At 36.5% G+C, this 25,588-nt stretch overlaps 2 protein-coding genes across 3 annotated transcripts in view; one reads left to right on the top strand and one right to left on the bottom strand.

Moving 5' to 3' along the window:
- The window catches only part of LOC139969046 (ethanolamine-phosphate phospho-lyase-like), a 28,679-nt gene extending 18,818 nt beyond the window's left edge, over positions 1–9,861 (top strand). For both annotated transcript variants that reach the window (XM_071973778.1, XM_071973780.1), the window contains exons 10-13: positions 259–383; positions 1,931–2,085; positions 3,772–3,861; positions 5,813–9,861. In XM_071973778.1, coding sequence (XP_071829879.1) covers positions 259–383; positions 1,931–2,085; positions 3,772–3,861; positions 5,813–5,984 — 542 coding nt within the window. In that variant the 3' untranslated portion in view covers positions 5,985–9,861. The remainder of the gene's footprint in view (positions 1–258; positions 384–1,930; positions 2,086–3,771; positions 3,862–5,812) is intronic.
- A 3,244-nt stretch (positions 9,862–13,105) lies between these two features.
- On the bottom strand, positions 13,106–22,845 carry LOC139969045 (bifunctional methylenetetrahydrofolate dehydrogenase/cyclohydrolase 2, mitochondrial-like). The gene is made up of 6 exons (XM_071973777.1): positions 22,650–22,845; positions 21,594–21,778; positions 20,434–20,709; positions 16,148–16,243; positions 14,541–14,774; positions 13,106–13,611 (listed from the first exon to the last, which is right to left on the bottom strand). Exons 1-6 carry the CDS (start codon positions 22,733–22,735, stop codon positions 13,472–13,474), a joined length of 1,017 nt encoding a protein of 338 aa, XP_071829878.1. The 5' UTR covers positions 22,736–22,845; the 3' UTR covers positions 13,106–13,471.
- Positions 22,846–25,588: the final 2,743 nt, after the last annotated feature.

Genomic DNA, 25,588 nt, shown 5'->3' with positions numbered 1-25,588 from the left:
TCCGAATGAGTTTTGTGCTGCCTCTGAGGAACTGACCTAATGGTCTGTTTATTAGACTATATTGTCCAGTCACTTTAATTGAGGAGCCTTGGCTGTTTAAAGTGTTATTCCTCAAAAACTAAAAGGGTTATAAAAATAGGACCTGGATAGACTGCAGTATATTTTTATACAACATTTCATTATTAACTTTGTGCCTAAAAGTCATCTTTAAAATCTCTGGTCAATTTTTAGAAAGTTGAATTTGGAATTTTCTTGCAGATATTGAACCAGATATCATATCATTTGGTAAACCAATGGGTAACGGATTCCCAGTTGCCGCAGTGGTCACAACTCCTGAAATAGCAACTAAATTTGGTGAAGGTGGTCACGAGTATTTCAACACAGTAAGTTTTTTAATTTATGCTTTTCTCTTTTCTTGAATTTGTTTTTATACTAGTTCAGTATGTGTGACACACTGGCTCATATCACATGATACAAAAGCATTGTTAATATGTAACATAAATAAAATGCATGTATCAAAGGCAGGTTGATTTTTGCTCCGGCTAGAATTTCTGTTTTTGAAATTAATAAACCACTTTGCATTGGAATTTCAACATTAGCATTGTATTAGTCTTTTACTTTGGGATGCCAGATATTTCATGTATCCAAAGATATTGGTTTCGTGTTATATTTATGTTTTATACTTGCATCATGGCTAAATTAAGTGTCATATAAATGTGGGTTGTTGATTGAAAGATGAAAGTTATTTGCAGAGAGATATAATAGACCTAATGTAAACACATAATGATAGTCTATAGATCAAATTAATTCTCCTGACTCGCCCTCCACTCAAAGGGTATGTACAATGAAGCTAAGTTTGATGGAAATTTTAGTGATGTACCAGCACTTCTATTAATTGAAAGGACTCTTCAATGACTGCCGCTGTTGTAGCACTGAAATCAGTATATGGAGCAAACGTATTGACTAACTAGGTCTGTAATGCCGTTCCAAGGTTCTGCTTTTCCAATTAAACACGGGTCAGACCAGACATATTGGCCTACCTCAGCTAGTTTGATCCCAACTCCAAACAACATGATTACAATTGAGAGAACATGTGTGTCTCTGTAGACTAGACATATTAGCCTACCTCAGCTAGTTTGATCCCAACTCTGAACAACAGGATTAGCATTGAGAGAACATGTGTGTATCTGTAGACAAGATATATTTTTTAGTGTGGTCAGATCCACCCTAATGCGGGTGCTTTACACTGCTTAAAATAACTCAAATGTGTGATAGAGCTCATTAGCAGCTGAACACACCGGATGTTCTAGCATCCAGGTGCACTGTGTGCTTGCATAGCTAAAGGTTCCACGTTTGCTGTTTTACTGAACAAGAAAAGTCATTTAGAAACACAAGTTGAGGTGCTTATTAAACAATTCGCTAGACTTGAAACTTCTCATCTTCAGTAATTACGAACAAAATTGTTTATGCTAGAAGTGATCAACTCATTGAACCGTTATGATCTTCTGTTGTCATTGAATTATAATGGTCCAATATGACAGGGCACTCTGTTGATTTTGGGCGTGTTTGGAGAGCCCCATTGGTCCAGCTGAAAGATGCCCTCAGAGTTTTCCTTCTTAGGTAAAGTTTAATGAGCAAGTTATCAAAGATTCCTTCAGGTTTTAACAGTCATCATCCAGGATCTGTTTCAATTGAATCACATTTAAAAATCAAAATAGCGAATATCTTCTAACAATTTTTTGGAGCAAAACTCGACTGGTTGAGTATAGTGAACTGCCAGTTCATTGTTATGAGTGTCAAAATGCATTGCAAAAAGTGATGAAAATTAACTCAAGAAGCTATGTCAACAGTGCTGTGATATTGTGTCATATTTTTATTGAAGAATGAATATCGCTAATTTTTATTCTACATTTTCATATCATATCTGTAGTACGGAGGTAACCCAGTGGCTGCTGCTGCCGCCCTCGCTGTCTGGGACATTTTGGAGAAAGAGAACCTCAGGGAACACGCTACAGTCGTTGGGGAATATCTCTTGAACGAGATGAAAAAACTACAGTCAAAACACGAAATACTGGGCCACGTCAGGTAAATTCATAATTGTATGATTAAATATATATATATTATTAAAGAGAGCGTCCTGCTCCCTTCCCTGAAATACTGAAACCTAGTCTAAAGAAGTCCTAACAACATTCAATAGTTAGGGAATTTCTCTTGAACGAGATGACAAAACTACAGTCAAAACACGAAATACTGGGCCATTTCAGGTGAATTCATAATTATATAATTAAATATACGGTATATATACAGTAATTAAAGAGAGCCTTCTTCTCCCTTCCCTGAAATACTCAAACCTAGTCTAAAGAAGTCCTAACAACGTTCAATGGTTCAAAATACATCCCTGTTGAAGTGATTGGTCCTTTCTCTGATAATTCTCTACCCTTCCCCCACCTCTGTTCGTTTTACCTCCTCACATTTTCAAGGTTTCACTGGGAGGTGCTCTCATAGATGCCTAAGGTATCGGATGTTCCCAGACAAGAATCTCAAATGTCATTCTCATGATCGCATTGTCACTGCTTTTCTACAAAATGAAAAAAATTAGTTAAACCAGTTTTTCTTTCTTGAGCTTCTTCGAATTTTTCTTTTGTGTGTTTAATCAGTCTGAATCAGTTTGGAAGGAACGATTAGGAAGGAAGGATGAGGTACAGATTAACATAATCTGTTCCTGTTGTCCACTAAACATAAGGTATAGAAATCGTATTATGCTAGTGTTGTCCACTTAGGTAAGTAACAATGGGAGTCCATGATGAATAGGCATAGACCTTTCAAAGGTTTGTAATGAAACAACTATGAAAGATTGCATTTAATGAGCAGGACTCACAACGTTCAAACAGTTACTGACTAGGCTGGATGCCCTAACAGTCTATAGCTGTTACAATGTTGACTGCATTCATTTACAGTATTTTTAAAGAAATGGTAGATATGAATGGAGGATTACCTCTAAATTTGAACAAAAAACTTATTTGAAGTACCTTTTTTTTTTAGATAAATTATTTATATCATGTCCTTTGGTTTGTAAACATGCAAATAGTTAGTAATATGCCTAATTTTTTGATAAACATGATATGATTTGCCCTTGATTCATGTCATTTGGGTACATAAAGATTCATTTATCTCAAGATAAAGCATATATATTGTAACATTACATCTTATACTCAAACAGTGTATATTAATGTCAAGTCTGCATTGTAACAAGATTATGTGGCAAATACATGATACTTCAGCATACTATGTATACACAGTTATGAGTATAAGATCTGGATTGTACCTTAAAGTACAGTAGCATATTACTGTAGCTAATCCAAAAATGAAGAGGAGGAAGGGGGGAGGGGGGGGGGAATGGTAGAGTCCAAGATCTCCACCAGAAGAATTTTCGTTTTGCCCAGGTGAGATATTGAAAATTTTGACTATGTTATGTTATGTTCAAAGTTTTACCTTTCATAAACTGTAAAAATTTCAAATGTTTCATTCAAATTTTGACAAACAGTCAAGCCTGGCAGAGAAGTATGAGATATAAGAAATAATACAAAATGGATCATTGCTAGCTTGGCTCTTGTTTCACTATTTACAATGGATCCAGCTGAATGATTTTAGCCATAGGCCAGCATCCCCCCTCCTCCATTCCTGCCCCTATGCAGTATGAACAATTTTCTTCTCTTTGTTACTCACACTAAACTTACCCTATAATCCATCCTTCTCTCTACCCTTTTATAGAGGTGTTGGACTTTTTCAGGGTTACGAGCTGGTGCGGGATCGTGAAACTAAGGAACCAGCAACCGAAGAAGCAACCGAGGCCATCACAAGGTACACTGGCAAACATTTCCAACTATATCAATAATTCCCCAATTTTGCTCTTCCATGCTCTCCATTACATTTTTCCATCAGTGTGAAAATTGCATTGATTACACTTTAAATACTTTGTTTGTTACAATCAGAGTTAGACAATTTGTTCTGCTGGTATGTCATAAAATAGTCATTCCCAACCAGACTGATGAATGAAAAGAATAGCCAATTTAATTGCCAAAATCACAAAAACTGAAACTAGTCACTGGGTCGTAACACTGTAGATTTGTATGGTTTTAATTGCTACGTGCAGACACACACGCTGATTGGTTATAGTGTAGCAGTCTGAATGAGGGAGTTTATGACTAATAAACAAAAATCAAGAAAAGTCTTGTAGTATATAATGGAGCTGTAAGTTGCACAGATGTTTATTTAATTACTGCTTGTTGTATCAGAGTACGGGTAGAACAGCATCAGTACAAGTACAAGTAGCATTCCCCCTTGGTATGAGTACTGGTATGACTACGAGGCTCTTAGCACATGTATGAGTACCAGATTTAGCATTAGTTCCTATACTATTATTGAAACTGAGTACAAGTACGAGTATAAAGCAACAAGTACAGTCAGGTAACTATGAGAGTAAACGAGTACCAGATTTAGCATTAAAAACCTATACTTCTATTGAAACTATTGAGTACAAGTAGGAGTACAAAGCCACAAGTACAGTCAGGTAACTATGAGAGGAAACGAGTACCAGATTTAGCATTAAAAACCTATACTTCTATTGAAACTATTGAGTACAAGTAGGAGTACAAAGCCACAAGTACAGTCAGGTAACTATGAGAGGAAACGAGTACCAGATTTAGCATTCGTTCCTATACTTTTGCTGTAAATGCTCAGTGTACTAAGTACAAATCCACAAGGCTGTGTATGAGTACAGTCAGGTGAATATGAGAGTAAATGAGTACCGTAAATGAGTACCAGTACGGGCTCACTTCAAGTCCGCTGGTTTGTATCATAGTAAAGAAATATTTCAGATATAATCTGATATCACGATCTGCATCCATTGTAAACTTATGTATTACCATAATGCTATGACTGAGCTTACTGGGAATATTATTCATCTTTAGAGTTGTAAATAAATGAAATCTGGGGGGATCTTTTCCATTTTATTCCTGGAATTTGTGAATTTGCATGTTTAGGTAGTAACAGTAGCTGAAAGTTAGCCATGATTGTTTACCACATTCCCCCTTTTTTCTTGGGGGGGGTTAGGTTAATTTAGTTTTTAAACTTGCTTAAAAAAAAATCTTTCTTTGAAAGTAATGTTTGTAACTAGAAAACATGCCATTTGATAGTTTGGGCATAAAGAACTTGTCCTCAAAGGGTCTAATTGAAGATGAGACAAGTGATATGTTGGCTGTCACTAAAATAACCATAGATGTTGTCAACCTGAGACATTCTGGCATTAAAGGCATTGAAGACTCGCCCCAAACCGTGTGTCGCCCTTTGAAAAAGTTAACTTTCCGTTGCTTGCAAGTTAAGTTTTCTTCTTGTCGCTACAAAATGCAGACAGTAATGAAACATTATACCTTGTTATCTTTATCTGGACCTGATATGTCCAGCGCTATGTACACTGTGCTGTGGGTATTGACAGTAGCTGCACGTATTGACGGTACACTAGTGTCTAATAACCGATGGTAGCAAGCTGTGTGTGTATTTTCTGGGATCAATGGTGGTGTCTAACACTTCTGTTACACCTCATTCGGAACTAGGTCAGATTACCGGCATCAGACGTTTCTTTGTGCGTGAGTCTTCACTCCCTTTAACAGGGATAACAACTACTGGTTTTCACAACTGTGCTAAGCAACTCCCAGTCAGTTGTATTGTCAATGCATTCACATTGTACTTGTTCAGACCTTCTTTTGACTTTATAAGCATTTCCTTCATGTTCTATCAATTTTTTCTCTGTCAGATGTCGTGAAAAGTTTAATATTCTACTCAGCACGGAGGGTCCGCATAATAACGTCCTCAAGTTCAAACCTCCGATGTGCTTCTCGAAGGACGATGCCAAATACCTTGTCAAGTGCCTGTCAGAAGTTTTGTCAGAAATTGAGAGAAACTCTAAGGAACAAAATGGGAAGTGATTCCAAAAAAGATCATATTAAGTCAGCTAGTAGAAGAGGCAAAAATATGATCATATTTTTGTCTTTGGTGAACAGGTTTAAACGATGCCATTATGTAAACACTTTGTGGTGTTATCAGGCTGGTACATTATCAGTTATCACATTGAAATTACCATGTTTCTTCGTCAGCAATAGTTTTAAGTTACAGTATTTATCACCAGACCAGATATTACGGTTGTCAAGTTTACCAAGTCAAAATTGTTATTCACATTACAAAAGTTATTTGTTTCTCTAAAGGGCAAAATATATCTGAAACATTACCGAGTTCCAACAGGAAGCATTACAACTGATTTGCTTGCACGGACCACCATAAATATGCATTAGTTCACACTTTAATAGCAAAGCCTTCTTATGATTTATCCGGCAGTAAAGCAAATGGGTAAGTGATCAGAAGATTATTTGCTTGTCGCTTTTTCGTGTAATATTTACGAAAATGATTACTTCAAATTGGTAATATTTCGATGCTTCTTAGCTATTATGGATTCCGAATTTCATATATGCCAAAGTTCTGTCTTCGATACTTTTATAGTACTGTTGATCTGTTGTATTTGCTATCTCTCACCAGAAAGGCTTCATACATATATATGCTCTCTGCGATTGTCTGTAGTAGAAACCACGGTAAATTGTCTGAGCAAGGCTTCTTCCTTGGTGGCTCCTTGTTAGTATTCTTTATTGTTGATCTATGCATTTCTGCTAAGATGTGTAACCATGGGTAGGGACTGGGAGAGGTCGATAGAGGTCGATCTTTTCCTCCTCAAAATTATGCTATGCTTCCGTACCTCCACCTGGTTTCAGCTATTATCTCTGGAAGTTTTAGACTTTTAATCGTGTATTTTTTATAAAATGAATGGATTTCTGGTAGTTTGTGGAGCCATGTCATCTTTCCTACTGGTAACACTCACTTCCACTGTTAGGCAGACGGATCTTCACATATGACTGGTATTCGGTCATTTTAACTTAATTAATTTAAATTACGGTTCTTCAATCGTTAATCTTTTACATGAATTGAGATTTACTTAGTATCTGATTGTATCATCTTAGAGCATCAGTTCACAAACTGTTGTTCGCAACCCAATGTTTGAGTCGCAAAGGACTTTCAGTGGATCAGTGGCCCTGTGTGCTAAATCTTAGGATTGCATTTTGGTCTCTTCCGAGCCCTTATCACTGAACTTTATCACAAGGAAGCAGAGCCAACCATCATAATAGCCACCATATTCTAGTGGCATTGTCAAGATAAATTGGAGGAGCGGGTGAGGGGAGTGTGGGGTGGAGGGAGGATCATTCTCCATGGGTCACGGTGAGTGGGTCATGGCCGACAGCTGGTCTAGAGTGAGCATGATGATTATGCTGGGTCTTCACAGTAGAATGGGGTTTGTTACGATGGATTTGTGGAAAATGAGACTTAATGTAAGATTTTCATTCGCAGAATGCAAAGTAAATATATTTCAGTTAACAATTTTATATTTAAATAAAGTAATTTCAGAATTTAGGAAGAAAGGTATTTTATTCATTAGGTTCAAGCATGTTTTATATGTCTTGCTCGACCATAGTTTGTAAATTCAGGAGAACAGATATGATATATGTGTGATGGTCAAGTCTGTAATTTAAGAGGAAACAGCTGTGGAAATTATTTTAGTCATATGGAATTATTATAATATCTTTTATTAAATTGATTGTGTTCCTTCCTCATGTCTTCAGCTTCTTTGAGATAACATTCAATTTTTAACTTTGTTTTAAAATAATGAGAAAAAAAGCAAAAAGGCAAAGCAGTACTTTGGCGGCAGAAAATATCAGAAATTTATAGTGAGGGAAAACATGTTTCACATTGGTAGCTAATAAGTACATTGCAATATCCTTTATTCGTACTGTCAGATATGGCTGCTTTCAATGAATTCACCGTTACTCTAGGAAATGGAAATCGGTGATCTGTGATGTCAGTATTGTAAGTAAACTCCAAAAGCTTACTTTTGGTGTAATTTGGAATTCTGCTATTAATTTCTCTCTGGAAATTTTAGCGAGTTTTATTATCAACAAGCTCTGAATTTTTACGGCTTAACTCTTTTTTAACATTGCAAAGCCGTATCTCCTTTTGAGAACTAGTCGCTTTTAGGTTTCTACTCTTGTTGCCATAACGATATTTGCTCACCTTGTTGTTGCTAGTTACATTCTCAAAATTTCCACAAACTTAAAATATCCGATTCTTAATGACGAAATATACCCTCACAATGCATGTTCTTTATGCCAAATAATGTTGGCAAACAACTCTCCAAGTTTGGGAATGAGTACTGACGCATTCCTTTAAGAGCTTGCCAATAAAATGCTGTCAATAAGTGTGTACTCAGCTTCAGTACAGATAAAAGGAAGGGTTGAAATAATTTTAAGAGAGCTTTTCTAGATGTAAAAGTAAAGGACCATTTTGTAGTGATAGTAAATGCATGTGTAAGTGAACATGAGTTCAAAGTTTGAGTAAGATGTTTTAGGTACCTTTAAAAGAAAACTTGTGGCTGAATATAAATCAAATGTAGCCAAAATGTATGATCTGTGTCTAAAAATAGGATTCCTGGATGTTTTCATCAAATGCAGTTATTCTCCGTGAAAAACCCTCAAAAACACCATGTTCATTATCGTTGCTATCTAACAATTCTTAAAGAGCTGTCAAAATGATATTAAATAGATCGGAAAAGACAGAGGGCATTGACAACTTTTTCTTTGGTTTAAGATATTGTCAAGTACAAGATTATATGTTGTGCATGCAGGGGACATCTACAAGAGTATATTTTAAATTATTTGCAATCCAATTAGCCTCACACCATTTTGGACTTGAATGTCATCCCATGAGGTGAAAACATGGCTATCTGTATAGTCATAGAATATCATTAAAATGAAAAAATAATGAAAAACAAACTAAATTCTGAAGTTTAATTTTATCAATTGTAGATAATGATGGGCCAGTGATGAAATAATATTGAGTGCAAGGTGTTGATTAGTATATATTTTTTTTTTGATAGATTTGCAATAATTAAGTAAAGTAGGTCAGTTTCAGGTAGTGTGTTTAACTGACTCAACCTGAAACATTGCTGCTTGAGTCACTGTGCATATCTACAGGGCAACACAAAATGAATGGCTCGAGACATAACTTGTGACAACACATACCTGAAGGCGAGTGGAAGTGTTATGCATTATCTTAGAAACGCCCATGTAGTGAATAATGAATCAGTTTGGTTGATGTTTAATCCCCTGTTGGGGGGCATGTTACTTTTGGTATGAAATAATATCCATCATTGAAATATGATGTTGAGGGCCTCAAGCTTTACACATAATGAGTTGAACTTTTTAATGTCGAGTTCATTTGCTTACTAGATTCATATTGGATGTAGTTTTAAGGTTAATTTCTTTTAATGAAATTACCATTTTCCAATTTCATTCAGTTACGCAAATTTTAGTCTGTTCGTTTGTTTGCAACCAGCTATTTTATTTTTTAATTTTGCTGTTTTATTAAGTGCTTTCGGGTTGAGCAATTCTGCCAAAAATGTTGAAATAAGTCAATTTTTGACACCACCTAAATATATAAACGTAAGTAGTGACTTGTTTAAGATGCCTTACTTAAAATCACAACCTGCCGTTATCTATTCCAATTTGGGGTTTTCAGTTATATGCCACATGACTGTTTTATATTTTAATTGAGTGTAATATATCCATCAGGCATCATCAATATGATATTAAAGAAATTATTCTGAAATCATTCGATAATTATCTCATTTTAAGAGAATGATTTAACTTAAATTCTTGGAGTGTTTCAGTTGATGTTTGATTATGAAATAGAAGTCTAATTTTGAAACATGTTTCTGTTTTTGTTTGTGATTTTCTGTTGTAGTATCATCTTTACCTGCAAGTATGGTAGTTGTGAGTGCTTGTCAATCAAATACCATACTAATACAGTGGTCAATTAAAATGATGCATTGTGGGTAGTACAGAATTAGTCTACTAACTGGTTTACTTCTACACCCTGACAGGTTTTTGACAAGATTAAAGCTAATTGCAAAGGTGAATGTCATGTATCTTACAGGTTTAGAACTTACGTACAAGAATAATGGAAAAGTGACCGGGAAATCTCTGGTTACTAGGTATGCAAGGTACTGTCGCTTCTTACTGGCGCCCCCAGCAAAGAATAGCTACATAGGAATCACCACCAACTGAGGGCAGTATAGCAAAGTTAGTAGAGTGCTGGGCTGATAGTCCCGAGGTCACCGCTTCGGGTCCTATTCTTGCCTTCAAATTTCTTCGCTCATTTCCATGTGTATACTGTTTCATAGTTTACAATGCATCTCTGGGTCGTGCCCATCATTTTGGAAGCCTTCAAACTATGTATCTGAATGCCACAAGCATACAAATGTACACTATACTTATACTTAGTCCACTGCTTTTTAAAATAGAAATATTCATCTGTTTGTTAGTGAATTAACCTGTAGATTTTATCTGTATTGGCTTTAAACATTAACCACACAGTGCGTTCTTCACGTCCAGTTACGCAAACTGTGCAAGTTAAAGCTGTTGAATGGTGACTAGGTTTCCCTTAAACTGTCAGTAGAAAAAAGAACATGCTGTGAAAGCTGATCAATGGTTTATAATCAATTTACCAGCCTGCTACTATATTTAGGAATAGCCCCATTTTCTAATCTACGTATAGTTTGGTCTCTGTTGTGATGCATACTCCCAGACAAACACTGCTAAAAGTCAAAACATGTTACAAAAAACAAACATAAATAAAGCACAGTTATCTGTGGTGGCATAGCTAGGGTTTTAAGGGCCCAAGTTCAAGGGTGAGAGCAGCATGGGCCATTCACTCTTACTTAAAAAATAAACACACAAACAAATAAATAGAGCACAGTTATCTGTGGTGGCATAGCTAGGGTTTTAAGGGCCCAAGTTCAAGGGTGAAGGCATGGGCCATTCACTCTTACTACAAAAATAAACACAAACAAATAAATAAAGCACAGTTATCTGTGGTGGCATAGCTAGGGTTTTAAGGGCCCAAGTTCAAGGGTGAAGGCATGGGCCATTCACTCTTACTACAAAAATAAACACAAACAAATAAATAAAGCACAGTTATCTGTGGTGGCATAGCTAGGGTTTTAAGGGCCCAAGTTCAAGGGTGAAGGCATGGGCCATTCACTCTTACTACAAAAATAAACACAAACAAATAAATAAAGCACAGTTATCTGTGGTGGCATAGCTAGGGTTTTCAGGGCCGTTCAAGGGTGAGAGCTGGGGCGATGCACTCTTACTTCAGAAATAAACGCACAAACAAATAGAGCACAGATATCTGTGGTGGCATAGCTAGGGTTTTAAGGGCCCAAGGGTGAGAGCTGGGGCATTCACACTTAATTCATCTTTCTGGCTCTCCAACTTGACTTGCAAATGTGAGTGTTGGGTCAGAACGAACCCTGAGGTGATCCCAGACACAGGAGCCCTGGTTCAGTGAACTGTCTGAACTGCTCTTTGCTACACATACCTTGGTGGATAAAGTGGCAGCTTACACTATGTTAGCTAATAGAATATTTTGATGGGAAACATAAGTAGCCAGAAGTACAAACTTACATGAGCTGATAAGCATGGCTACAGCTGAACCTGCAAATTACAATTGTAATCCAGAATAGAACTAGTTTCTGGTTACAACACCACATACATATTGTAAATTGCTGCCAACTCAAATACCATATAATAATAGGCAGCTAGTGTGGAACAAAGAAATTCATTTGCATAGATTCCAGTCAAATTCCAGAGATAGCAGTGAGGATTGTCAGGCACCTATAAGGAACTTATGCAGGACCTCCTTTCTCAAAGACAGAGCAATATTATACAGATAATTCTCTCCACAATTACTGCATGCTTAAGATGTGGAACATAACAGAACTAGTTACATTGTAAGCTTATACATCCTTTGGAGATGTTCAAAGACTCCTCCTTTTCATGACTGACAACTGAAGGGCAACTTCCTTAAGGTCACAGAACCTTTTTTTGGAAAAAATATGAGTTCTGGGTAATTACTCTTCATTTGCACTGTATCACTTTACTGTACCTAGGCATGTAATAAATAACTGCATTACTTATAGAGATCCCTGTGGTTACAACCATTGCATAAAATGTAAAGTCAATACAGAAAATAATGCATCCCACTTGTGTGATGTTAAATTTATATTTGTCATTGCCAAACCCTTTCAATTAAGTCCTTGCCAAGTCAATTCAAGTCAAGACAGCGAATTTGTTCCACAAGTGTAACAAAGTGGTTATATTGCCATTAGCAAACATTTGATGATTTGCCAGGCTAATTGGATTGCTGTTGGATTGTTATGTGGATAGAATAATCATTATGATGGAGTGGAAAATTGACGGAGCCTGTTACAACACAAACTGCTGCTTTAATGTATGATGTACGGTATTATGCAGGTGTCACCTTTCCATGATGTAGGTATTATGCAGGTGTCACCTTTCCATGATGTAGGTATTATGCAGGTGTCACCTTTCCATGATGTAGGTATTATGCAGGTGTCACCTTTCCATGATGTAGGTATTATGCAGGTGTCAAACTTTCCATACAATAACAGCTGCAAAACAGGAAGTTGGTGCAACACATCTGAACTTCAAACACTGTAAGTATATCATCAGTTTAGGATTTGGAAAACCTTAAAGGCATTGAAGACTCGCCCCAAACCGCGTGCCGCACTCTGAAAAAGTTAACTTTCTGTTGCTTGCAAATGATGTTTTCTTCTTGTCGCTACAAAATGCAGAAAGTAATGAAACTTGATACCTTGTTATCTTTTATCTAGACCTGAGATGTCCATAGCTGCTATGTACACTGTGTTGTACGTGTGTATTGACCGTAGCTGTATGTATTGACTGTACACTAGTGTCTAATTATTGACGGTAGCAAGCTGTGTGTGTATTTTCTGGGATCGATGGTGGTGTCTATTACTTCTGTTACACCTCATTCGAAACTAGGTCAGATTACTGGCATGAGACATTTCTTTGTGCGCGAGTCTTCACACCCTTTAAAAGTGAAAAAGAGGCATACAATACTAACATATAGTTTCCATTGAGTTTATTCTTCTTTGAAGTCATCACAGGAAGTATCTGTTATAGACCTGCATTTATAATGGGTGGTGCTTAAATCTTATTAAAGTATCAAAATATATCATATGAAATACATAACATTCATATATATTTTTTGTGTCATGAAATTAAATTGTATAGTATTAACATACCGTATAAATTCTTGTAAAATAAATAGCCTGCATATTATTTTATAGTACTTTGTAATACTGAAATCTTAAGCCTCAATCCCCCTCCCCTACCCCCACCAAGCATATAAAACAGAAGAAAAGTCACCATTAGTTTTCATGTATATTAAATTAGTCCTCAATATTCCGAGATATCAATTTATGGAATTACTAATGGATTGCAGTCTTTTCTCTCTTTTTTTTCGTCTGTATTTTTGCAGCTTGAAGTGTGTTTTTCATTAGCATTGCAACTGTCATGGGACCAACACCTCCAGGAACAGGTGTGATGAAGCTGGCTTTCTTGGAAACACCTGAAAAATGCAAAGAATTATTTTTTTGTAAACAGAAAATGGAGGGTAAGCGAATTAACTGTCGTTACGAAAATATCACAATTTTTAAAATAAAAAAGTTAATATAAAAACACTGACCGGATGTGAATGAGGTAAAAAAAAAGATGTTCATGTGAACAGCACAAACTAACTCTGACAGTGTTCAGTTTTTGCTTTATAGGATCTAAACATTCATTGTACTAGCTTAAAATCCTTGTTTCCCCCACTAGTTGCTGGGAAAACACGAGAACATGATTAATTTGCCTAAGTAACAACATAATCTCCACCTTACATGTAGCTCTTGCCCAATAAAGCGGTGAATTCTCTCTATGTCATCTAATCATTTAAGCATCATTAGTAGAGCAGAATTTCAAACTTATTATCTAATTAATGAAACTGTAATATTGATGTGAAATCACAGCTGGTGCGGCATGTTAATGCATCCTGCTATTTTGATTTCATTTACTGCTGTGCGGTTCTTCCATCGTCCTTGAATGTCACCAGAATGTAGCTTAGGTTCTAAAAGTAACAGCACGGTGAGGTCACCATGGTAATTGCCACATGGATTATATCTGACACCAGTAACATGTAGTGTAAAAAGTGATTTATTAAAGGTAACTTGAGTTTTTCATTCTCCAAGTTCTCCAAGAATAATTATTTTGGAGTGTCGTACAATACACATTATAAATACTATTTTCAATTTGTAGAAATAACCAATTCAGTAATGAAAGGAAGCAATCTGAAAGATGTTTGAGCTATTGATAAAGATTTGAAATTATATCCTTAAAATTATTGAAATTAAAATAACTGAAACAAATAACTCACCTCAGTCTACTACAAATATAGTTAGTCCAATTAACCTACAAATTAAACTAATGATGAAAACTTCCTGCAAAGCCTGATTTACAAACCTTCAAAATCAACATCCCCAACTAGTCTGTAACGTTCTTGCTTCGCATCCCAGATTCTGTTTATACCAACATCTATGACTGTGGCGCCCTCTTTCACCATATCAGCTGTGATCAGATTGGGTGAACCCACTGCGACTATGATGATGTCGGCATTCTTTGTAAACTCTGGTAAGTTCTTGGCTGGTGTGTATCGGTGGCATGTTGTTACTGTAGCATCCATGCCCATCTTAAAACCTGCAGTATTATAATTTAAAACAAGAGGGCATATATCAATGGAGTTGCAGATCTCACCTCCTTCATGACTTGACTCTTGGCATCCTTATTTTGGTAAAATGTATGCCATTTGTTCACACAATTAGTTTGAACTTATGGTGTAGCAGAATTTTGCAAACACACTTTTCACACAATTTAGGCAAAATTGACCTTGACCTCAGTTGGCCTTTGCCCTTGACTCTTCACAAACATATAAGTACTACTATAAAATTGTCCCATCATTCTCTACATAACTTGTGATTTAATGACTTTTTCTCACATGCTGACAAGCAGAAAGATATAAACCAAGTTTTGTTTATTGAACTCTGACCTTAGACCTATGACATCATCAATCATGTAGGCACACGTTTACATGGTCAGGCAGCTACCCACCAAGTTTGAACTTGATCGGACACACGGTCTAGGAGGAGTTCGCTACACACTTTTTTGCCCACCCACACACGCCCACACTAACTCACCCTAACACTTCTTCACATTTCTGATGTGGGGTAAAGTACAATAGCTCATCTTCCTATGATGATATATAGGAGATAGCAATTGTCTTAAAAGCAAATTTCAGCTCAGTGTGGACAATTTTAACTGTACTTGTCTGGTTTGTAAAGAATTGTTCAAATTGCACAGTGCATTTGGGGACACCTTTAATTTGATTTTCTCATAATACCTTCTTTATTTGTTTCTTTATCAAATTCAGTTCATAGGCTGATGATTTGCTCTAAGCTGTAAAGCAAGATGTTTATAAAGTAGACAAAAACACAAACATCATTATTGATGGTCTATGTGATAGCTAGAGAAATAACTGTCATGAAACAACAGCCACAAACAAAATAAGGAAAATCACTTTCCATTTAGTAGGAGATATCAGAGAGTAAATGTTACTTCATACACTAGGCTGTAGACTTGATCAAGTCTAAATATGACATCATCAAACCACATGTGATTATTTTCTTTTATGGTTTCATTGGTTTATTTACAAATGCATATTTTAAGGTAATAGAGAAGGGTATTACAAATGTTGAACCACTTCACATGCCTTGACTTAATGATAGCATTGGTATCACTGTCAACACTGAACATGCATTAGTACCTTGACAATAAGGAAAATAGAAAAACACAGCCGGCGAGATAGTGAAAGGTTTCAGATCCTCGTGGTACTCTGACAGTATGACATCTCAGATTTACAGAATGTCAGCTCCCAGATATTATTTTCAAGTAGGAGCAAGATTTTTTCTTAGCTGTTTGGGGGAGTTGCGTAGATCATTGTCATATGAAACGTATTTGTATATATGATGGATGGATGGGTACGTGTCCCCTCATAATAATAACAAAACACCTACCATTGTCTCCATCTGAGTGAAGCAGGGCTGCAACAGGCATGCCTATGTTCTTTGATCTGCCACATACTACAGCATTTTTTCCAAATGTGTCGATTCCTGTTAATAAAGGAAAATTAATATCAAAACCACATATATACTCTGTAATGTTTGCACAGCCGCCCAAACAATATTTTCTGCCAGTGTAGGGCAAATGTGTCTATTCCTGTTTATAAAGGAAAATTAAAATCAAAGCACATATTCTGTAATGTTTGCACAGCTGCCCAAAAAAAATATTTTCTGCCTTGTAGAGTTTCAAGTTTGTTTTATGTATGTGACAAAAATAAGTTACTTGCAAATCAATTTTAATCAGGGTATATAATATATGGCACAGTAGGAGTGTTAGAATCATGCCAAATTTCCATGGCGATTGAGTTAACCAGTAAAGTTTATACTATACCTGTGTAGGTTATGTATATACATGCTGTGCACAATTTGTTTTGTACATGTAGTGTGTAGGCAGTGTAGGGCTTTGTGTAGTAGGGCTATACTGTACTTTATATATTTAATACAGTACACCATTCATAGGTTACATGGCATCATGTACACCTGGTAAACATACTGGCTAGCCTATATGTAAAGTGACACGTCTATATATACCCGGTAGGAGAAACTGAGTAGTAATTACCACAAAGGGTAAACGAAAAAATGAACAAACTTATATGAAACATTCTTCTATCACTACATCTTCCATTTCACAAAGAACAGTACTGCTGAGGCCAGTGTCCTACCATGAAGCCAGGTGTGTGAACAAAGTATAAACATGTTTATTGCAATGCATTGCAATGCTCTGTTCAAAAGTATCACCATTGTATATGCAGGTAGGCTATAAAGCAGTCAAGGAAACTGCCACACATCCGTTAAGACATATTGGAAGTCAAACCCAACAGTATATTTGGCTTCAAACTGCAGCTGACTGCATTAACTCACAACTGGTGTAACCTGGGAGTTGTTAGTGGAACTTTCTTTATATGCCCAATAGGTATACTTGATCACAAAATGTAATTTTAACTTGATTGTGACATGTCACAACATCGATTTAAAATCTCTAGTAGGCTTATTACTTTTCAAAACAAACATCAACTGTATATGTCTAGACATCCATGTACTAAACTACTCATCACAGATATATCACTAGGTCACTTTACATAAGTAAGAGGTCACTCATATCAACCTCTATCTTGTAACAGATATACCCACAGTAGGTCACTTTACCTAAGGAAAGAGGTCACTCACACCTGCCTCTATTCATAACAGATGTACCTAGGTTTAATAAACATACAAAGAGGTTCGTCAGACCTGCCTGTAATGAAATGGTGATGCTAATTAGCATAAATTTTGTCTTTTTGGAGCAAGGACCAGACCCTTTATATTCACCATAAGTCTTGAACTTTGCATTAGTGAATTTTGGAAAGTGGAATATTATTTAACTGTACTAGGTACATTATTAAAGTGTGTGCATTATTAAAGTTATCGCACCATCTCCTTCTGACAATGCTTTAAGCAGACATGTTTTACAATGTATGTAAACTTCCATAGAGATACTCTGTACTAGTGTACTTTTAGCCAAAGTTTACAATGACTCTTCCTGAACCAGCTCCAATGGCAACACATCGTTTGCAACGTTTTAAAAAGATCTCATGGGATCAAGTTTCTGTACAAATTGCTTCAGAATCTAGTCAAAGGGCCTTCAGTAAGGCTCAAGGCATAAAACCAGAAGTCTGTTTGAGTGTTAGATTGTCTTTAAGTGACAGTAATGAGACATTAAAGCTAACCTGGGGGCCAACCGCTCTTAGACAAGACACTTAATCTATTCATTTTGCCTTTATAGAGTACTTTAAATGTAATACTCCATTCCTGCAGTCTACGTACCTCCTTCTCTAAATGTACTCGTTCCCCTGTTACCTTTATCGTCTTGTTTATGTAGCTGCAAATTTGGTTTTAAATGCCTCCTTTTGAGATGTTCTCCTACTGACCAAACCTTCATCACAAAAAAAAATATTGACAGGCTCACAATGTATCCGTTGAACAAGCTAAAAGGCACGTATTTGCAGATTTGTGGTCAAATAGCCAAAGGTCATGGGAGAGTGATGTTTATAAATACTCCAGCCAACAGGGTTTTGCACCAAGAATAAACACAAACTTGTAGATAAAGTCTCTTCTGTAATAATAAATGGTCAAATAAGTGGTCAAATTAATCAATTGCAAAATTCAGTTGTTAAAAGCTTTGGATCGTAATTACTGGCTTTAATGCATCTACTTTGAATGGGTGGTTTAGTTTTTCCTATCTTATTTTCTTTGACATTGCGTCTGTGTGATACCACAACTGACATGTTACAAGAGCACATGTGAATAGAACTCTTTCAAGGATGTTGGATGGATACCCTAGAAGTATTATTAACAGGCAGGGAGGATAATTATCACTTTTTGTTTTAAGACACACTCTCAGTATTCACAAACTGTTACAGTAAGTGTGCAGTACAGTTGAGTTGCAAACATATTGTGGAACCACAGACCTTTTAACAGCACAATGTCTGGAATCCACCAATTTAAGTAAACACTGTTGGTGTGACCCTCCACAATTGATTAGGTCAATGTTTACAGACATTGAAGACTCGCCCCAAACCGCATGCTGCCATCTAAAAAAGTTATATCTGTTGCTTGCAAGTGACGTTTTGTTTGCGTCGCTACAAAATGCAGACAGTAATGAAACGTGATACCTTGTTATCTTTAGCTGGACCTGAGATGTCTATCGCTGTATCGTTTGTATACTGTGCTGTGGGTATTGACCGCAGCTGTATGTACTGACTGTACACTAGTGTCTAATTACCGACGGTAGCAAGCTGTGTGTGTATTTTCTGGGATCGATGGTGGTGTCTAACACTTCTGTTACACCCTCATTGGAAACTAGGTCAAATTACCGGCATTTAGACATTTCTTTTCTCGCGAGTCTTCACACCCTTTTAGGGAAAGGCACTATAGCAACCAGCATTACATATGGGGTTTGTTGGTGTATACAGTTATTTAAGTAAACTGTCAAATCAAATCTTTTCCTCTAACCTTGCTAGTAAAACTCATATTCGTTTCCCCTCCAGCATCCCCATAAAGTACAGCATATCAGAAACTGACAATGATTTTACTCGGTTGCAAGTATCTCATGACTTGTCCATGAATTTGTTTCTCAGATGATCATGAAGCCGATTAAATCTCACGAGGCAATATGGGACCCTCAGTCCTTGAAACCTATTATCTTACTGATATTTTTTAGATAAAAACTCGAGACTATTACCTTTAGCTACTTCATACTGAATTAATCGTGAAAACCGAGAAGGAAACACGCCAGAGTTTGATGTTGATAAATATATGTCTGAGTTTCTCAGTTCACATTTTTCCCAACTTTCTGAAGGGGAAAAGAACTGCCTCATTGATAGCTTATGTCTGGGTTCATAAAATGGTTTGTACCGACAACGGAATATTGAATGTAAGAAGAGAAAATGAGAGGAGGAAAAACGATAACCATATCTGATGTGCAGCAGAGGGACAGCCATGAAATGATTAAAAATTGTCTAAGATATGGCTGAATTCTACAGGAAAAAAAATAATATGATACCCATTAACCTACTTCCATAAAAGCAATAACATATTTGCCACATTTTCACAGATACCAAGGCTACACAAAATTTCCGTATCTCATGTTGTGCTGTGTAACAAGGTTGATATATTCATTGGAATTGTTAACTACAAGGAAGTAAAACTGAGTCATGGTTATAGAACCAAGCTGTTCCTTGCAACCTTCCCACAGATTGCAACAAGGATTTGGGGTAAATTGCTATTAACCATGGAGATGAAGACAGCAACAAAGCATGCAAGCACTGTGGTAACTTGATGTTGGTACAGACAGTGGCACGGAGAGCCAGGCCACTCTTTCCCAGTGGACAATGAAACCAAGGCCCTTTTGAGGTCTTCATTTCATTTAAGTAATATATTATGACAATGGGAATACTTTATCTTTGATACCATAGTACCCTGCAGCACATCATTGACATCAGGCCCAATTGTTTTAGTCCCCAACGATCACCACCCCAAACCCACCACACTCTTTAGGCCTGTTTGTAGATGGACTTTTACTGCTTCGAAATGAAACAACATGGAATCTCTATGATATTCATATACAAATCATATTCCAAATTCAAGTAACTTATCGTAAGTTTATTTCTTTACCATTAACAAAATTTGAAAAACCAACAAACCTGATCTCTTTAAAAGTTCCCACACTGCAAAGGCAGTCGCTGGAATGAGATTGGGAACATCTAAACAAAGCTTGCCAATGTTACTCATGTGAAACCCATCCACATCTTTATCCGGATGAACTGCATCGCAAACCGTTCTCTCATTCATGTGCTTAGGGAGTGGAAGCTGCACCAGTACTGCATTAATGGACGGTTCTGCATTTAACATGGCGACCACATCCAGGAGTTCTGCCTGAGATGTTTGGTGTGGTTTTTCTATCACTGCAGATGTAATACCTGGAACAGCACAGGGAATCATTTATCTAGTATCGTGTCGCAAATTGTTAAATATACAAAATGGTCAAGTTGTTACATGAGTGTCAAGATGTATAGCAGTTTTCTTCACAGGAAATATAGTATTTCAATGAGAGAATAAATATCAGAGCCTTCCGAACTGCTACACAAATTTTGAACACTTAATTATTCCTTGTTTCAGCAAAGGAAGAGTTGACAAAGTTTGAAAAGATGATATCCTAAGGAAAGATTAGGCGCAAACAGTTTGTAAATATTTTTTATTAATTTATTTTAAATTAAGGAATTCCATTTGGATGCAACGATCAGAATCATGAATTTCAGTGAAGTGTTTTAGACCTACACTTTTATCTTGCTCTTAAAATTTGTCAGAATATTATAACAGAAGGTGAAATTAATATTCATCTACATTGGATGAACACACAAATGAACAAATTACAAGTTAATATTCATATTAAAGCTGGGAAATCAGTTTAGTGTGTCATTTTTCTTCAAAGGTTGGAAATGTTTCCATATATGTCAATTCTCTTTGATGTAGTAAAGTTTTGTGGCAACTTGGCTGTGGACAAAAAACAAATCTTCCTACTAGGCCTAAGTATCAAAAGATATTAACTAGAAAAGGTTATTTTACAAGAATGTTAATTACAAGAAGGTAACAATTTAAGACATTATTTTTTTAGTTTTGGGGAAATTAGAATACAATAAGCAAAAAGTAATGTGATATAATTGCCAGAGTTATTATTTCACAATAGGCTTCATTATATATACTATTCTGACAAAATAATTAAACTGTTGCACAGAATTCTGCTCTATGGGGATTATTGATGGTGTGTTATAAAGACAACCAACTAACCCCAAGCATATCATACCTACACTTTTAGCAGCTTTCATCTTATTTTTGACATAAAGTTTACTTCCTGGATCATTGCCAACAAGGACTGCAGTCAGATGAGGTACTATGTTGCCTTCTTCTTTCCATTGGTCGATTTCTGCTTTCAGTTCAACTTGTACCTCTTTGGCAATTTGCTTTCCATTGATGACATATGCTGCTGCTCTGTTGCCATGGGGATAAAAAGTACTGAAATGTCAAAGAAAACTGGAAGGAGACCTAAGTAGCTAATAGTAGGTAAACTTGATTCTGTTATAACACTCATGTCATGCTCACTTTCTCAAGTAATCCACTTGACAGATTACTTTTTAGTTAGGAAGAAAGTCATAAGTTTTCTGGGGAAACCGAGAATTATCCTGGAATACACTCCTACCAAATTAGTATTGCACTCATACTGATGATAAATCAGTTAACAATTGAGTTCATTAGCAATTTAATGTTTCCGAAACAAAGAGTAGTAGGCCTACTTATAACTCATCTGTGGTCATACATGTGAATTTCATGTGATCTGATTCATCACTCTTTTTAAGTAGACTTGCTGTGCCATCATAAGTATTAAGCTGTTATTTGTGAAGATACTAATATTAAAATAGTAGGTGGTGACTAGCATCACTGTGAGGTAATTTTACGTGTTCCCTAAATTAGCTTTCTGTTTAACAAGAACGTAGCTGCACTGACAGACACTGTATAGCTGCCATGTTGAAATGGCTGATTGCAACTTCTTTTTGTAGTTCAAATTTTAATCCATAGGCTACTGCCTTTACCTAAACACCAAAAATGTATTACGTCAAAGAAGGAAACATCACGTTTGTATTTGAAGCACTTTGATTTGGTAGGTTCTAGTTCCGACTTAGTGCTAATTGGCTTAGGCCTATACTCCGGTACGTTTAGCTAAAAAGTTAGGTAAAGCTAAGATAGTAAGAAGGCTAAAGAGAGTAGGCCTACGCTAGGTTAGGCTTATGCCTATTTAATTCCTATCTCTAGGGGCCTATTTTGACTTGCAATGGTAAATTAATGTCCTATATACGTTACTCACAACGAACATTGCTTGCTGAATCTGCGATTGTGACTACTGTGAGACAACGTATTGAATATTTTTAAGTGTAGTCGACTATAGTTCATTGCACAACTGCTTGCGAGCTTACATCGGTTAGTAACAGTATCATGTGCTTTGCGCACTTTATCATGAACAACTGTATGTCGTGTGCAGACTAATTTCTATATAGGCCCCTATGCCTTTTTTGTGCGTATGTCAACTGTGTGTCAATTATGGAACGGATGCACAACACAAGATGCGCAGGCTTGTTTACATTGTGGAACAGAGATTATGTCAAGAAACTTTTGTAGTCTGTGGGTAACAGCCGTTTCAGAGAAAAGTTAACTATTCAAAGGATGTATGAAAGTTTGACCGATTGTATAAAAAATCTGTCATAAACTAGAGCTCAGTGTAAAGGACCATGAAAGCATGTCAGCCCATCCGCTATGTATATGAAATAAATTAATAATAATGAAGTTTACTTTGTTTAAAAATTATTATATTTTTATGCTTTTTTCCGAGAACGCGTAGCTTAGCATTTCTCTTAAATGAACCAAATAAATTGATCACGTGATCCGACTGGCGATTACTGTACAGCATAGTCTTTCGCAAAAGTAACCAAAACTAGTGTTGAAAGTGTTGCATTGAATGGAAAGAAAATGTACCCCATTCATGGGTGTCTCATCAAAAAATGGTTAACAGCAAGCAATTGAGTATAAACAGCTAGCAGGCTTGAAATAGTTGAATGGCTTAAATCACATATGATATTATTATAACATCCAATATACTGCATGCAATGTTACTGTGCTGTAGTGGTACAATAAGTTTTGAATATTGTTTCTCTAATGGAGTGTACCAAGTAACACGAAAATGGCTAACGGGTACCAAAGCAAAACGATAAGCTCAGAAACTTGGCAACAGAAATGACCTCGTTTCCGAGAGAAAAGTGACAATCCTGTTAGCATGATGCATATTTTCTGAACAACGAATTTATTCATTATTTTCAAGTGTTTACATAAAAGTTGGCACAGTTCACTGGATACTTATATGTTGAAAGAATATATGTGTATATAGTACTAATCTTATTTGTCACTCATGTGACCGGTTTTTTGGGCAGATCTCATCAAAATTGACTTTAATGGAGCAAGCCTGGATAATAATTGAGTTTGATGGTCGGATAGATGTTTACTTTAGATCATAAGGAGATCGCAGATGACATATTGATTGAAACAAAATGACGCAACTCTATATGTGCCAGTACGTTATATGTAACAGTATAAGAGCTGCATATACATCGTCAGAATATCCAATGAATCTTTTTATACGATTATGTGTCGAAAACGGTATCAATTTAAGTTCTAACGAAAGAATGTCATATATTTCCTATCTTTTATATGGTTTTTTCGGATTTCGCATTGAAAATTATAATACACAAGTAACAAATATCAATTTCCAATAATGCAGAAAAATTTGGCCAATTTTGAAAGATTTAGAATTTTTCTCTCCGCCCGTGCTTTATACTGAATATGAAGAAAGAGTGTCTGCATAGATCACGAAATTCATCAAATAGATTCACTAGGATATATTGGCATGTAACGGCAGACAGATATATATTACAACAACAAAATCTTAGTGTACAGTACATTAATATACAATATGTATGTGCAGTACAATCTAAACAGTTTAAAGGTCTTCACAGTTGTTTAAAAACTTGCCGATAGCACCACTTTGCATTTATGAGCATCCTCAACTTTAGCAAAATTTCTCACAGGGGAGGGAGTACCCCTTTGACCTCTCCCCTGGACGTCATTACATCTTATCCCCCAGCATAAAAGTGTTCGTTCCGCCACTGTATTGTGCATTATTGTGCAATATTTGATAGCAACGTTTTTCGTACATTTCAGACAGATCGGTGATGGAAAACAAAAAGCATCACACTTGCCCATTGCGGACAATTAAATTTGCATCAACATGATATGTCATTGCAATTGGAAATTAAAATGTGCATCCCGGTTAATCCGTTTTGAGACCTGTCGATGGTTGCCATGACAGAACTGACCATACAGCCAAGTTCAAACGTTAGCTTCGCCTACAAGCAGATGTAATAGCTGAAGTAATACTCATTTAATGAATTTATGTAAAAGCTGGAACTATTGTTGTCCACATCGGCTTACCATAAACATAGCTTGACTTATAGGATTGAGTGAAACGGATACCTCATGAATAACTTTAGCAGGCAATGAAGGTGTCTTTAGTTTACTTGCCTTATAAACATCATAATACTGTTTCGCGAATAGTAACACTACTCTGCATCAACAGGTAAGCCCCTCGATTGCTTTCTTCTCCTTTTTTTTACTGTGGGAGGAGCGGGGAGCGGGTTAGAATGGGAGCGGAGGGTATGGCCGAAGGGAAGAAGTGCGCCTATAGACTCGGGGCCCGAGGGTCAATTACGGGGCCCTGGCAACTATGGGATAAAGAATGATGCATTCTGACGATATATACGCCTATGGATGCACCATGAACTTTGGAGACTTCAACAAAACGGTGGGGGGGGGGGGTGCGATCTGGTTCTCGAAGCCCCCGGATGAAGGGAGTGGGAGCGAAGCAAATGCGCTTTGTTTAACGCCGTGGGTGACAAAAGATTCTCAGATGAACAGAAAAAAACCTCTGCACATCTGGGAATGTATAATCCAATTATCAAAAGAGGACTCGGCACCTTATATACGCTGTAGTGTCATGCATGGAATCTATAAATTAACATACCTCTAACACTGTGAAAGATATGTAGATGCCCCCCACCCCCCTCCATATTTTTTTTTTATAAATCTGCCATCCAGCAGGCTACTAAAAAGACGGTTATATAGATCAAATTATCCTATGTACTGTTTGAAGGCCCTTCGGAATGATTGAATGGGTCTTTCAGTTAGAAGTCGAGCCCT

The sequence above is a fragment of the Apostichopus japonicus genome, chromosome 6, assembly GCF_037975245.1.
Source record: "Apostichopus japonicus isolate 1M-3 chromosome 6, ASM3797524v1, whole genome shotgun sequence".
NCBI classification, from domain to species: domain Eukaryota; kingdom Metazoa; phylum Echinodermata; class Holothuroidea; order Aspidochirotida; family Stichopodidae; genus Apostichopus; species Apostichopus japonicus.
The sequence above is the reverse complement of the archived record's forward strand: the minus strand, read 5'-3'. Positions and strand labels throughout refer to the sequence as shown.

What these genes read in the sequence shown, in the direction of transcription:
- LOC139969045 (XM_071973777.1), bottom strand. Translation starts at nt 22,735, where the DNA reads ATGAACTATAGTCGACTACACTTAAAAATATTCAATACGTTGTCTCAC. An exon ending in GGAACTTTTAAAGAGATCAG is followed by an intron (nt 16,244 to 20,433) that starts GTTTGTTGGTTT and finishes CTTTATTAACAG; the next exon opens with GAATCGACACATTTGGAAAA. An exon ending in TCACTCAGATGGAGACAATG is followed by an intron (nt 14,775 to 16,147) that starts GTAGGTGTTTTG and finishes ATAATACTGCAG; the next exon opens with GTTTTAAGATGGGCATGGAT.